Source organism: Malus domestica, chromosome 10 (genome assembly GCF_042453785.1).
Source record: "Malus domestica chromosome 10, GDT2T_hap1".
Lineage (NCBI taxonomy): Eukaryota > Viridiplantae > Streptophyta > Magnoliopsida > Rosales > Rosaceae > Malus > Malus domestica.
Genome location: NC_091670.1, coordinates 25,436,067 through 25,447,548, shown reverse-complemented (window position 1 = coordinate 25,447,548; position 11,482 = coordinate 25,436,067). Strand labels below are relative to the sequence as shown.

The following is an 11,482-nucleotide window of genomic DNA, read 5'->3' as shown; positions in this document are numbered from 1 at the left end:
CCTTAAAAATACTAGGCCAATAGAATCCACATTGTAATACCTTAAGGGCAGTTCTTTGTGTGCCAAAGTGCCCACCACATGCATATGTGTGACAAAAACTTAAAATTGAACGAAATTCAGAATCAAGCACACAACGACGAACAATTTGATCCGGGCAAAATTTCCACAAATATGGATCATCCCACACATAAAACCGTGCATCATGCCTAAGTTTATCACGTTGGTGCCTAGTGTAAGTGCTTGGAATTCGTTTTGTCACCAAAAAGTTCACCAAATCAGCATACCAAGGCTCACTAACCTTTATGGACATCAATTGTTCATCGGGGAATGTCTCCAAAATCGGCAAAGCCTCCTCATTATGCACCATTCGGCTCAAGTGGTCAGCCACTACGTTCTCACTTCCCTTCTTGTCACGAATCTCTATGTCGAACTCTTGAAGTAGCAACATCCACCGAATTAGTCGTGGCTTGGCCTCCTTTTTGGTGAGCAAGTACTTCAATGCTGCATGGTCAGTGAAAACAATTACTTTAGTACCAATTAGATATGATCTAAACTTATCTAAAGCAAAAACAACGGCAAGAAGTTCTTTTTCTGTAGTGGAATAGTTCAATTGTGCATCATTCAACGTCCGTGAGGCATAGTAGATGACGTGTGGCTTTTTGTCCTTCCTTTGTCCCAAAATAGCCCCTAAAGCGTAGTCGGACGCATCGCACATAAGCTCGAAAGGTAGGCTCCAATCTGGTGGAACAATGATGGGTGCCGTGGTTAACAACTCCTTGAGTTGATTGAATGATGCCGTGCACTCCTTGGTGAATTCAAACGCCACTTCTTTTTGTAGGAGACGGCAAAGAGGTTGTGCTATCTTCGAAAAATCTTTGATAAACCTACGATAAAATCCTGCATGACCAAGAAACGAACGAACCTCTCTAACCGAAGTCGGAGAGGGTAAGTGACGTACTAGATCTATGTTGGATTTATCCACCTCAATGCCGTTTTCAGAGATAATATGCCCTAAAACTATGCCTTGTTTTACCATAAAGTGACACTTTTCCCAATTTAAAACGAGGTTAGTTTCCATGCATCGTTTTAAGATTAATGTGAGATTTTCCAAGCAACCATCAAACGAATCGCCAAAGACACTAAAATCATCCATGAATACCTCAATAATCTTCTCAATAAAATCTGAAAAAATACTTACCATGCATCGTTGGAACGTGGCCGGTGCATTGCATAAACCGAATGGCATGCGGCGGTAAGCAAAAGTACCAAATGGGCACGTGAAGGTGGTCTTTTCTTGGTCTTCTGGGGCTATGACAATTTGATTATATCCCGAATAACCGTCAAGAAAACAATAAAAAGAATGACCGGCTAACCTTTCTAGCATTTGATCGATGAATGGTAGTGGAAAGTGGTCCTTCCTTGTGGTGTTGTTGAGCTTCTTATAATCAATGCATACTCTCCAACCTATTTGAATACGGGTTGGTACAAGCTCGTCCTCGGCATTCTTCACCACAGTGACTCCGGACTTCTTTGGGACAACTTGAACCGGTGAAACCCAACGGCTATCCGAAATTGGATAAATCACCCCACAATCGAGAAGCTTTATAATCTCCTTTTTCACGACTTCCATCATTGGAGGGTTGAGTCGGCGTTGAGCCTCTCGAGTTGGTTTAGCCCCCTCCTCTAGAAAGATGCGATGCATGCACGTTGTAGGGCTAATTCCCTTAATATCGGCCAATGTCCATCCGATGGCTGTTTTGTGCTCTTTCAACACCCGAATCAACTTTTCTTCCTCTAATGCCGTGAGTGATGAAGAGACAATGATGGGCAACGTCTCTTCCTCTCCCAAGAATGCATACTTTAAATGATCCGGCAACGGTTTAAGCTCAAGAACGGGGGCCTGAATCACAGAAGGTAACAATGTATTAGTGGAAACGGGAATTGGAATTGGGTTAGACGGCTTACCATGATGTTTTGGCAATGATTCCAAGGCAGCCACAAGCTCGGCATGTTCATCATTTGGTACGGCCATGTTGGGTTTTGTGCCAAATCCTTGTGCAATTGTCGTTTCGAGTGGATCGTCTTCCAACATATCAAGATAATCCTGTGCCAATTCATCCAATATATCAATAGAAAAACAAGAATGATCATCTTTAGGAAATTTCATAGCTTCAGAAATGTTAAAGTTAATAATCTCCCCATCAAATTCCATTGTCAACGTCCCTTTGAACACATCGATCTTGGTGCGTGCTGTTTTCATGAATGGCCTCCCAAGTAGAATCGGCAATGGGGTGACATTTGGTGAGTCCTCCATCTCTAAAACGTAGAAATCCGCTGGAAATATCAAGTTATCCACCTGCACCAATACATCCTCCAAAACTCCTTTCGGATATGCATTAGAACGATCGGCTAATTGAATTATAACACCATCGTTTTTAAGTTCTCCTAAGTTCATTGATGCATAAATTGAGTATGGCATGACGTTAATTGAGGCTCCTAGATCTAACATAGCATGTTCAAATTTGGTATTGCCTATAACACATGGAATTGTAAAACTTCCCGGATCTTTGCATTTAGGAGGTAATTTTCTTTGCAAAACAGCGGAAACATTCTCACTTACCTGGACAACCTCTTTGTTTGAAATTCTCTTTTTTGTTGTACATAGTTCCTTCAAAAACTTGGCGTACCTAGGTACTTGCTTAATTGCGTCAAGGAGAGGTATATTGACTTGCACTTTCCAAAACGTCTCTAGAATGTCCTTTTCAGCTTCTTCTTTCTTTGTTTGCTTGAACCTACTAGGAAAGGGGACATTCAAAGGAAAATCATTAGTAGGAATGGAATTGGACACGGTTGTACCTTTATATGGCAGATTGGATGGCTTAGGAGCCATGGAGACTTGCGGCAAAGGAACCTCTTTCCTTACCGTGGCCAACCCTTGTTCCTCCTCTTCAAGTATCACTTCCTCCACCTTGTTTGGGGTTGATTTGGATGGTGGTGGGGCTGTTCCAACTTGTTTCCCGCTTCTTAACATGATTGCCTTGGCAGTTTCAAAGCCTCATTTTGGATTTACAATGGTTGAGCTAGGCAACTTGCCTTGCTCTCGAAACTGCCCCATGAACTCGGCAATTTGCCCTACTTGTTTCTCCAACTCGTCCACCTTTTTATCCCTATTTTACATTCCCTGCGCCATAGAAGTTAGTAAATTAAAAATTTGATCATTATCAATAGACGAACCTGATTTTTGGGCAGGTTGTGCTTGGGGTTGAGTTGGTGCAAACGGCTTTTGATAGAAACCCGGGGGTTGTTGCCTCAATCCGCTTTGTTGTTGGCCTTGTTGGGGTTCTCGCCATTTGAAATTTGGATGATCACGCCAACCGGGATTGTAAGTATTAGAAAAGGGGTAATTCCTTGGTTGGTATTGGTTGCCAAATCCCACGGCATTGAGGGTCTCCCACCCTCCATTTTCTATCAACTGTGGGCACTTGTCCGTAAGGTGGCCTTGCATGGAACACACGCCACAAACTGCCACGTTTTGCACTTTTGGACCTTCCACTACCTTAGAAAGCAAAGTAGTAAGGTTAGCCATTTGATTTTGAAGTTCGGTTATGGCACTTACCTCATTGACTTGATGTGGTCGTGGGTTACTCCTTTGTCCAACGCCTTCGTATTGTTGAGCATTCAACGCATGGTTGGAAATTAAAGTCTTTGCTGCCGTGGGGGTCTTGTCCACCAAGGCTCCTCCCGCCGAGGCATCTAGCATTTGACGTTCGATAGGTAGTAGCCCTTCGTAGAAGTATTGCAAAAGAAGTTCCTCCTTCATCTGATGCTATGGACAAGAAGCAACAAGAGATTTAAAACGTTCATAATAAGTAGGAAAAGATTCACCTTCCTCTTGTTGAATTCCACTTATCCTTTTCCGTAGGAGGATGACTCGAGAAGTTGGGAAAAACTTCTCCAAGAAGGCCCGTTTCATGCTTTCCCATGATGTGACGGTTCCGGGCGCCAATTCGTACAACCAATCCTTCGCCTTTTCCAAGAGAGAAAAAGGGAAGGCTTTCATCTTCAAAATACTCCCATCGACATTGACGGGGGTCATGCTCGAACACACCACCTCGAATTCTTTCAAGTGTTTGTTAGGATCTTCCATGGACAACCCATGGTACTTCGGAATGTGGTGTAACAAGCTTGACTTCAATTCAAATTCTTCTGTCTTTCCTCGGGCTGCTGCGGGGTATTGGATGCATAGAGGTGCGGCATTGTCCAATCCCGAAGCTGAAAGTTCTTTGATTGTTCGATTGTCCACCTCCATGTCTTTTTCTGCCTCCTCCTTTTCTTCAAATTCGGATTCAGAACTAGAACTAGGTGGACTAGGTTCTGGTACTTTCCTTTTTCTTCTCAAAGTTCGTTCAAAATTGTCGTCAAACTCCGATATATGTGCACGAACTGGTTGAGAACTACGAGTCATAAACTAGTACCTGAAATAAATAAAATCAAATAAAATTAAAACTAAAATTAAAACACACATAAAAGAAATAAAAAAAATAAATAAAAAAAAAAAAAACAATGGGGATTTAGCAAAGTTGCTAATCCCCGGCAACGGCGCCAAAATTTGATGCGAATAATATAAGCACACAAATTAAACCCTCTTTTGACAATTATAGCAAAGTATGTAAGTAGGGATCGTTCTAAACCGGGGATTAGGAGGGCTTGCTAAAACCTCTAAACTGACTCAAAAACAAAAAGAAACAAAGTTAAAGATGTAAACAAAAGATTTTAAAACAAGAAAGTAAAAGGGGGATTTGAGTTTGGTGAAGTTGAAAGTAAAAACGAATAAACTAAAAACTTAAATAGATTTTAAACAATTTTGGGTTGAATGGATAATGGAAGGCTAGCTAAGGGGTTCTTCTCCACACATGTCTTGCTTGCATACAAAATGATTTCCAATTGCATTTCAATAACTTATTAATTCTCAACGCCCCAAATTAACCATGAATTGCATAAATTAATTCTCAGATTTCCCTAGGTTCATTGAATTGAATGGAATACGCATTACAACCAAATTATTCTTATCAAGGACCCTAACTATGGAATACGCATGATAGAGACACATATCAAAGATCATTAAGTTCAATGGAAATCATAAGCATTGACGAGGCATTCATAACTATGGAATACGCATGTTACTCTTGCCAAGGATTTACTTAACACAATCGTGACTAGCGACTTTTACTACTTATGAATATAAGTTCATAACGATTAGGTGAAATTCCCATATACTCTAGCATCATATTTATGCATGCAAACTAAGTATGCATCCCTAATCAACATACATAAACATGTTATCAATCAAATAGATAAGTAAATCGAATTCATAACTTATGAAACGCAATTAAAAGTAATCAAATCATATTGCAAGCATTAACATGGTTTCGAATCCCCCCCTAGCCAAGGGGGGTTTAGTTCCTCATTATTACAAAACAAAGATAAACAAATTTAAACATTAAAAAACAAAGGGAAGAAAGCACCTAAACGTTCCAACGATCCATGTTGGATAGTAAGCGCGTCCAAGGACTTTTCTCCTTCTCCTTGCCGCAACAACAAGGTTGGAATGATGTTGAAGGGTTGGTTATTTGGAGGAATGGATGGGAAGGGGTTTAGATATGTAGGAGAGGCAAGGAAAGGCTTGGAGAATGGTTAATTTCTGAATGAATTGAATGAGGTTGCTGCATGGTATTTATAGGGAGAGGATGGACTTGTTTAAGCACAAATTTCTGGTGGAATGGGTAGGTAAACTCACGGCAATGGTGGAGAATTGTTGTTGGGGTAGGTTTTGAGTCATCCACTCACATGTCATGGTGAGTTAAGCATTGCATCATCCACTCACATGTCATGGTGAGTTAAGCATTGCATCATCCACTCAAATTTCTGGTTGCTTTGAAGTAAAAGCCACGGCATTGAGGTTTTTGAGTGAAGTTTTGGCCAATCCTTCTAGAAACCTATCCCTTCTTGCACTTTGTATTTGTTTCACCACATTTTTAGCATGTTCCTAGCCTCATTTGACTTCAAATTCGTCCATCCTCATGTCTCCATGTTTGCACCATCCAATCTTGGCCCAAACATGCTCCAAAATGCTCCAAAATGCATCTTCTTGCATCCTTGGCCCATAGAACCTACAAACACACAAAAATGGCTTAAACTACTAACATAACTAAGAACGAAGAACATAAATGCACGAAAACAAACATACTAAGTCACATAAATATGCTCCTATCAATATATACATATATATAGAAAACCAAAAGCCTACTCACCTGGAGTCCGCGTTACAACTCCCTAGCACAAACATCAAGGCATCATGAACGATCGGCGCCTAGAACAATTATCAAATCATGTCTTAGAATTCTTATCAATAGAACCTATAACTTACATATCCAATTCGGGAAAATCCGCATGTCAGATTCCCGATCTGTAAGTTTCTAATATCCTCAAATATTATATACTATATCGTATCAAGGTTTGGTGACGATCCAACGGTTGGATTGTCAATTTCTATAATAATCAAGCGGCGGACCTTAATGGAACTAGTTTCAAATGATGGGAATTCGTGAATTGAACTTTACATAAGAATTTGAGGAATCAAATTTAGCCTAGGAAGGTCAAGGGATGTCACGGCCCACGTGCCGCCGCAGGTGGCAGTTGGCCGCCCCAACTAGTTAGAAAATTCAACTATTTCTAAAAATTATCAAACTTTTATACCTGTGACTAAGGCCAATTTGGTCGGAAAAAGCCCTAATTTCACGAAAATCCACCGGAAACCCTATAAAGGGTGTGCTTCGATTTGTCGACTCCAAAGCTCCACTGCCCCAACCACCGATTGGGTCTTGTTCCTGGGTCCAAGGGAAGGCTAGTGGTGGTGGTAATCATAAGAAATAGTTGCATGATTGGTGGATCTCGAGCAATGGCATCCGCGGCACCCACAATTATTTCCTTCATGAATCTCAACCAATTCTGCAACAGATTTAGGGGGACATTTGTGGACCGATTCACCCTATATGCGGACCATTTAGATATTTTATGATTTTGGTTTACACTTCCACACATTAGTCACACGTGTGCTTGTTTGTGTGGATTAGACAAAATTGTTGGTGCTATTAGAGAGAGCAGACATATGTTGAGCTAGCTGTGACATTTGGTCTTCAAGAGATGGTTTCTTAGTCTCACTAGTTGATTGGTAAGACTGTTGGTATTGACGTGGCTGTTGGTTGCCACCCCAACTAAGATTAGGATGGTTCTTCCACCCAAGATTATATGTATTGGAATAAAGGTCACTTCTGGGTTTAATGAAATTATTCACCATATTCACATGCTCTTGCACAAGCTCAGGGTAGCTATCCTTGTTGGGGCATTGAGTGATGTCATGAGTTGTCTCACTACAAATGATGCAAGCTTCTTGGGCATTGGGCATGGAAGAGACCTGTATTAAGGTAGCAAACTTGGCATTAAAATTCTTCTCCATTTTAGCAATTTGAGCAGAAACATTAGGAGAACTCTGAGAAATCTCAAAAACTCCCCTCTTTTGTGTTTGTTCTTCTGTCCATCGTTGGGATTCAGAAGCCATCATATCAAATAACTCAAATGTTTCCCTTGCTGATTTTGACATTAGTGACCCTCCAGCAGATGCATTCACTTGACTCTTGGTGGCGGCATTGAGACCATCATAAAATATGTTGATTTGAAAGTTAGAATCAAACCCAGCATGAGGACATTTTGTGTACATCTCATTAGACCGTTCCCAAGCTTCATGGAAAGACTCGTTTGGCTTTTGAGCGAAAGCCAATATGTCTTTTTTGAGTGCAAGAGTCTTGGACGAAGGAAAAAACTTATTGAGAAATTTTTCTTGCAATTCTGTCCATGTTGTAATGCTATTGGCAGGCAGAGAATACAGCCACGCCTTGGCTTTGTCCTTCAAAGAGAATGGGAAAAAACGTAACTTGATAGCTTCAGAGGAGAAACCTCTGATTATGGTGTTGTCACATGCCTTAATAAAATCAGCCAAATGCGTGTTGGGATCACTGTTTGGCAACCCATGAAATGATGGCAATATGTTGAGGATGTGAGGTTTGATTTCAAAGGTTGTCCCATCTTCCACATCTGGATATATAATGCACCTTGGCACTGCATTGACTCTCACTGCCAATGAATTCCTTAAAGGTTGACCTGCTACAGGTAAGGCTAGGGCCATATGTGCAACTGGTGCCAAAGGTTGGAAAATAGATGTGCTGCTCTTAGGATCACGGAACAAATCCTTAAGAAAAGTATCACCAATGTTGGAATCTTGTGCTAAATATTTTTCTCTAGCTAACTTCCTTGCACTTCTCTCTGGTTCAAGGTCGTAAGGAATAAGCACTTGATTCTATGACCTTGTTCCAATCACCATATACTACACCTGAACAAACAACAGAAATATTAAGCCATAATAAAAATAAAAGTAAAATAAAATAAAACCTAACAGAAACTAACAAAACAACAAAAAGGAAAAGAAAGTAAGTAAACATAGATGAATAAAAAACACGGTTTATGCAAATTGGCAACCACTAGTTAGTTAAACAAAGACAAAAATCTCACACCACACATCTACTGCACTTAATCAAAGATCGAAACTCAACTAAATTAATTGCTTTTTTTTTAATTTAATGATTAATAAAAATAAGACATAAACATAAGCATAAGAAAAATAAACACAAAAGCTTGGGAACTGTTGGCACAGTCCCCGGCAACGGCGCCAATTTCTTGATGGTGATTTTTACCACTTGTAAAACAAGGGTTAAACCATAGAAAATTCTTGCAAAAGAACAAGTGTTTTTAGTATAGAATGGCTCAAGCAAAGTCGATTTCCTCAAGGACTGATATAAACAATTTACGAGTTTTTTTGTGTATTTAACTTATTTAACTCTAAGAACTACACTAATTTGACGAAACTAAACACTACTGGATGTGACTTAAACAAATATCTAAAATGAGAAGTGGCTTATAGGAATAGTGATCCAACTAAACAAAACAAGTAAATATATAAACTCAAGATAATACAAATAATTGAAGAAAATTAGATTGACAAGGTGCTACAATTCAACCTTTACCAACAACACTCCTACGAAGCTCTTCCAATTGCTTAAGTAATCGAAAACACATATGCTTTGAAGGTTGGATTTTCCTTTTGTATGTTTTACTTTTGACATTCAAGTTAAAACGCATACCACTACATGCAATTTATCCATGACATTTGGATTAAATATAAACCTGAATGATTCATTAATCTTGATGAAAATCCTTTTGTTAAACCATGTAATCCCTAAGAGTATGATATTTACCTTATGAGAAATTACAATCCTCAATCCCAAGAAGCATAACCAATTTTAACGTGACATTCGTTCAAAATTGCATCCAATGACTTTTCTAAGCATCCTAATGGTGATCAATCATCAAGACACATAGATAGTTTAATTTAGAGATTGAAAATATCAAAGCAAGCATGTAACAACACTTAAGCAATTGAAAGAGAAATCCTTAACAGCCAACTCATCAGACCGTTTGGAAAGTAGTCTGTTATCTTTGGGAGTGAGAAGGTTCTTGGCCACCACCGCAGTGGTCATATCATTCTTCATCACATAGTCCCCAACGGTAAGATGACCAGTAGGGGATAAGAAGGATGGGCGCCATATGTTGTCTTGAGAAGGCATGGCTGCCTCTTCACCAAAGTTCAAGTCAAAACGACGGTCGGATGGGCCAAACATTCTCAGAAATGATGAGGGAGAAATGAGGTGCAATAAATCTTTGAAGTAAGGGGAAAATTCCTACAAGCAATAACTCTCTAAATGTACTTCTTGCACATAATTGGTGCCCTTATAAAAGAAAGGGCAACAAGGCTGTTGGTTCAAAAATCGAAGAGGCATCACTCTCCGGATTCCGAAGAGGCACCACTTTCCACACGCAACATCAACTCCTCGGGCACCACAGATAACTTTGCCAAAGATATTTGACAAAGTTTACAAGTCACTGCTTGATAACTAGAAAGTCTCAATGTGTGTCAACCTCCGTGCTCCGTGGCAAGGCAGACTGTCAAAAATGTCTAACCTTTACTCACATTCGAGAAAACACTCCCAACAAGATTGCTTGCTCAAAAATCGAAGAGGCGCCCTCCGAATCTCGAGAGCCAGACTCCCAACAAGATTACTTTCTCAAAAATCAAAGAGACATTGCTTTCCAAATCTCAAGAGTCAGACTCCCAACAGGATTACTTTCTCAAATCTCGAGAGCCAGACTCCCAACAGGTTTACGTGCTCAAAAATCGAAGAGGCACCACCCTTCGAATCTCGAAAGCCAGACTCCCAACAAGATTACTTTCTCAAAAATCGAAGAGACACTGCTATTCGAATCTCAAGAGTCAGACTCTCAACAGGATTGCTTTCTCAAAAATCGAAGAGGCACGTTCTCTGAATCTCGAGAGCCAGATCCCCGACAGGATTGCTTGTTCGAAAACTGAAAAGGCACCGCTCTCCGAACTTCGAGAGCCAAATTTCCTTGGATAAAACTTGTCTGCAATCTTCACACGCAACATCAGCTTTCCAGATACCATAGACCACTTTTTCAAAGTGCTCTGACAAAGTTAAAACATGTGAAGCTTGCAGCTCCCACTACATTGATATGACCAAAAAGGGTAAAGGAATAACACTACTACTTATTGTTAGAGAGACTCCTATATATCTCGACCTCCATCTTCCACAGTCAAGCAGACTTGCAAATAAAAAAAAATGCTCAACTTTTCTTCACATCCGAGAGGGCACTCTCAGCAGAGTCTCACGAAATACTTAGCTTATTTTCCTCCCGATAATACCTCTGCAAACAAGCCACACCAGAGCAAGAGTATCTCATATCATCAGGGTTAAAAGCAAGAGTATCCCATATCATATTATGTTTCCCCGTCTTTTCCTTTGGCCTTGTTCTTACCTGCAAGACAAGGAGAAAGAGAGCAATCAGTCAGCACTTGGAATTAAGCTTCCAGTCAGGAACTGACTGCCTAGAACCCCTTGCCTGATTACTTACCTGACATTGCTCTCGAGTACTCATCTTTAACATCTTATGCTTCCAGAGAAGATACCACATCTGCCTAAGGAACAGATAGGGCAAGTGAGAATGATACAAGAAATCATTTGGAGACAAGCGTAACAGAACGTGTCGATACATCCACTACTTTGTCAACAGGAACATACTCTAGATTTGATGGACTTGTTTTGACCCTCAAATTCTTGAGTCGGCCTTATACTCTGGAGGAAACCAGAAAACCCTCTAGCCCAGTTCAAGAATAAGCCTGTGAAAAGTTACTTCTTCAAAAGCAAAAGTATCTCATATAATCTCTTCTCCATTTGCTTTTCCTTATCCTTGTTGTTGTTTACAACACAAGGAGAATGAGAACAATCAACCGGAA

At 40.1% G+C, this 11,482-nt stretch overlaps 1 protein-coding gene and 1 non-coding gene across 2 annotated transcripts; one reads left to right on the top strand and one right to left on the bottom strand.

The window, feature by feature from the left end:
• Nucleotides 1-7,129: 7,129 nt before the first annotated feature.
• LOC103431580 (uncharacterized) lies at nt 7,130-8,242 on the bottom strand. Its single transcript, XM_008369745.3, has one exon. It carries the CDS (start codon nt 8,240-8,242, stop codon nt 7,130-7,132), a length of 1,113 nt encoding a protein of 370 aa, XP_008367967.3.
• Nucleotides 7,749-7,855, top strand: LOC114819353 (small nucleolar RNA R71). Its single transcript, XR_003766410.1, has one exon. It is a non-coding gene; the product is annotated as a small nucleolar RNA R71 (small nucleolar RNA).
• Nucleotides 8,243-11,482: the final 3,240 nt, after the last annotated feature.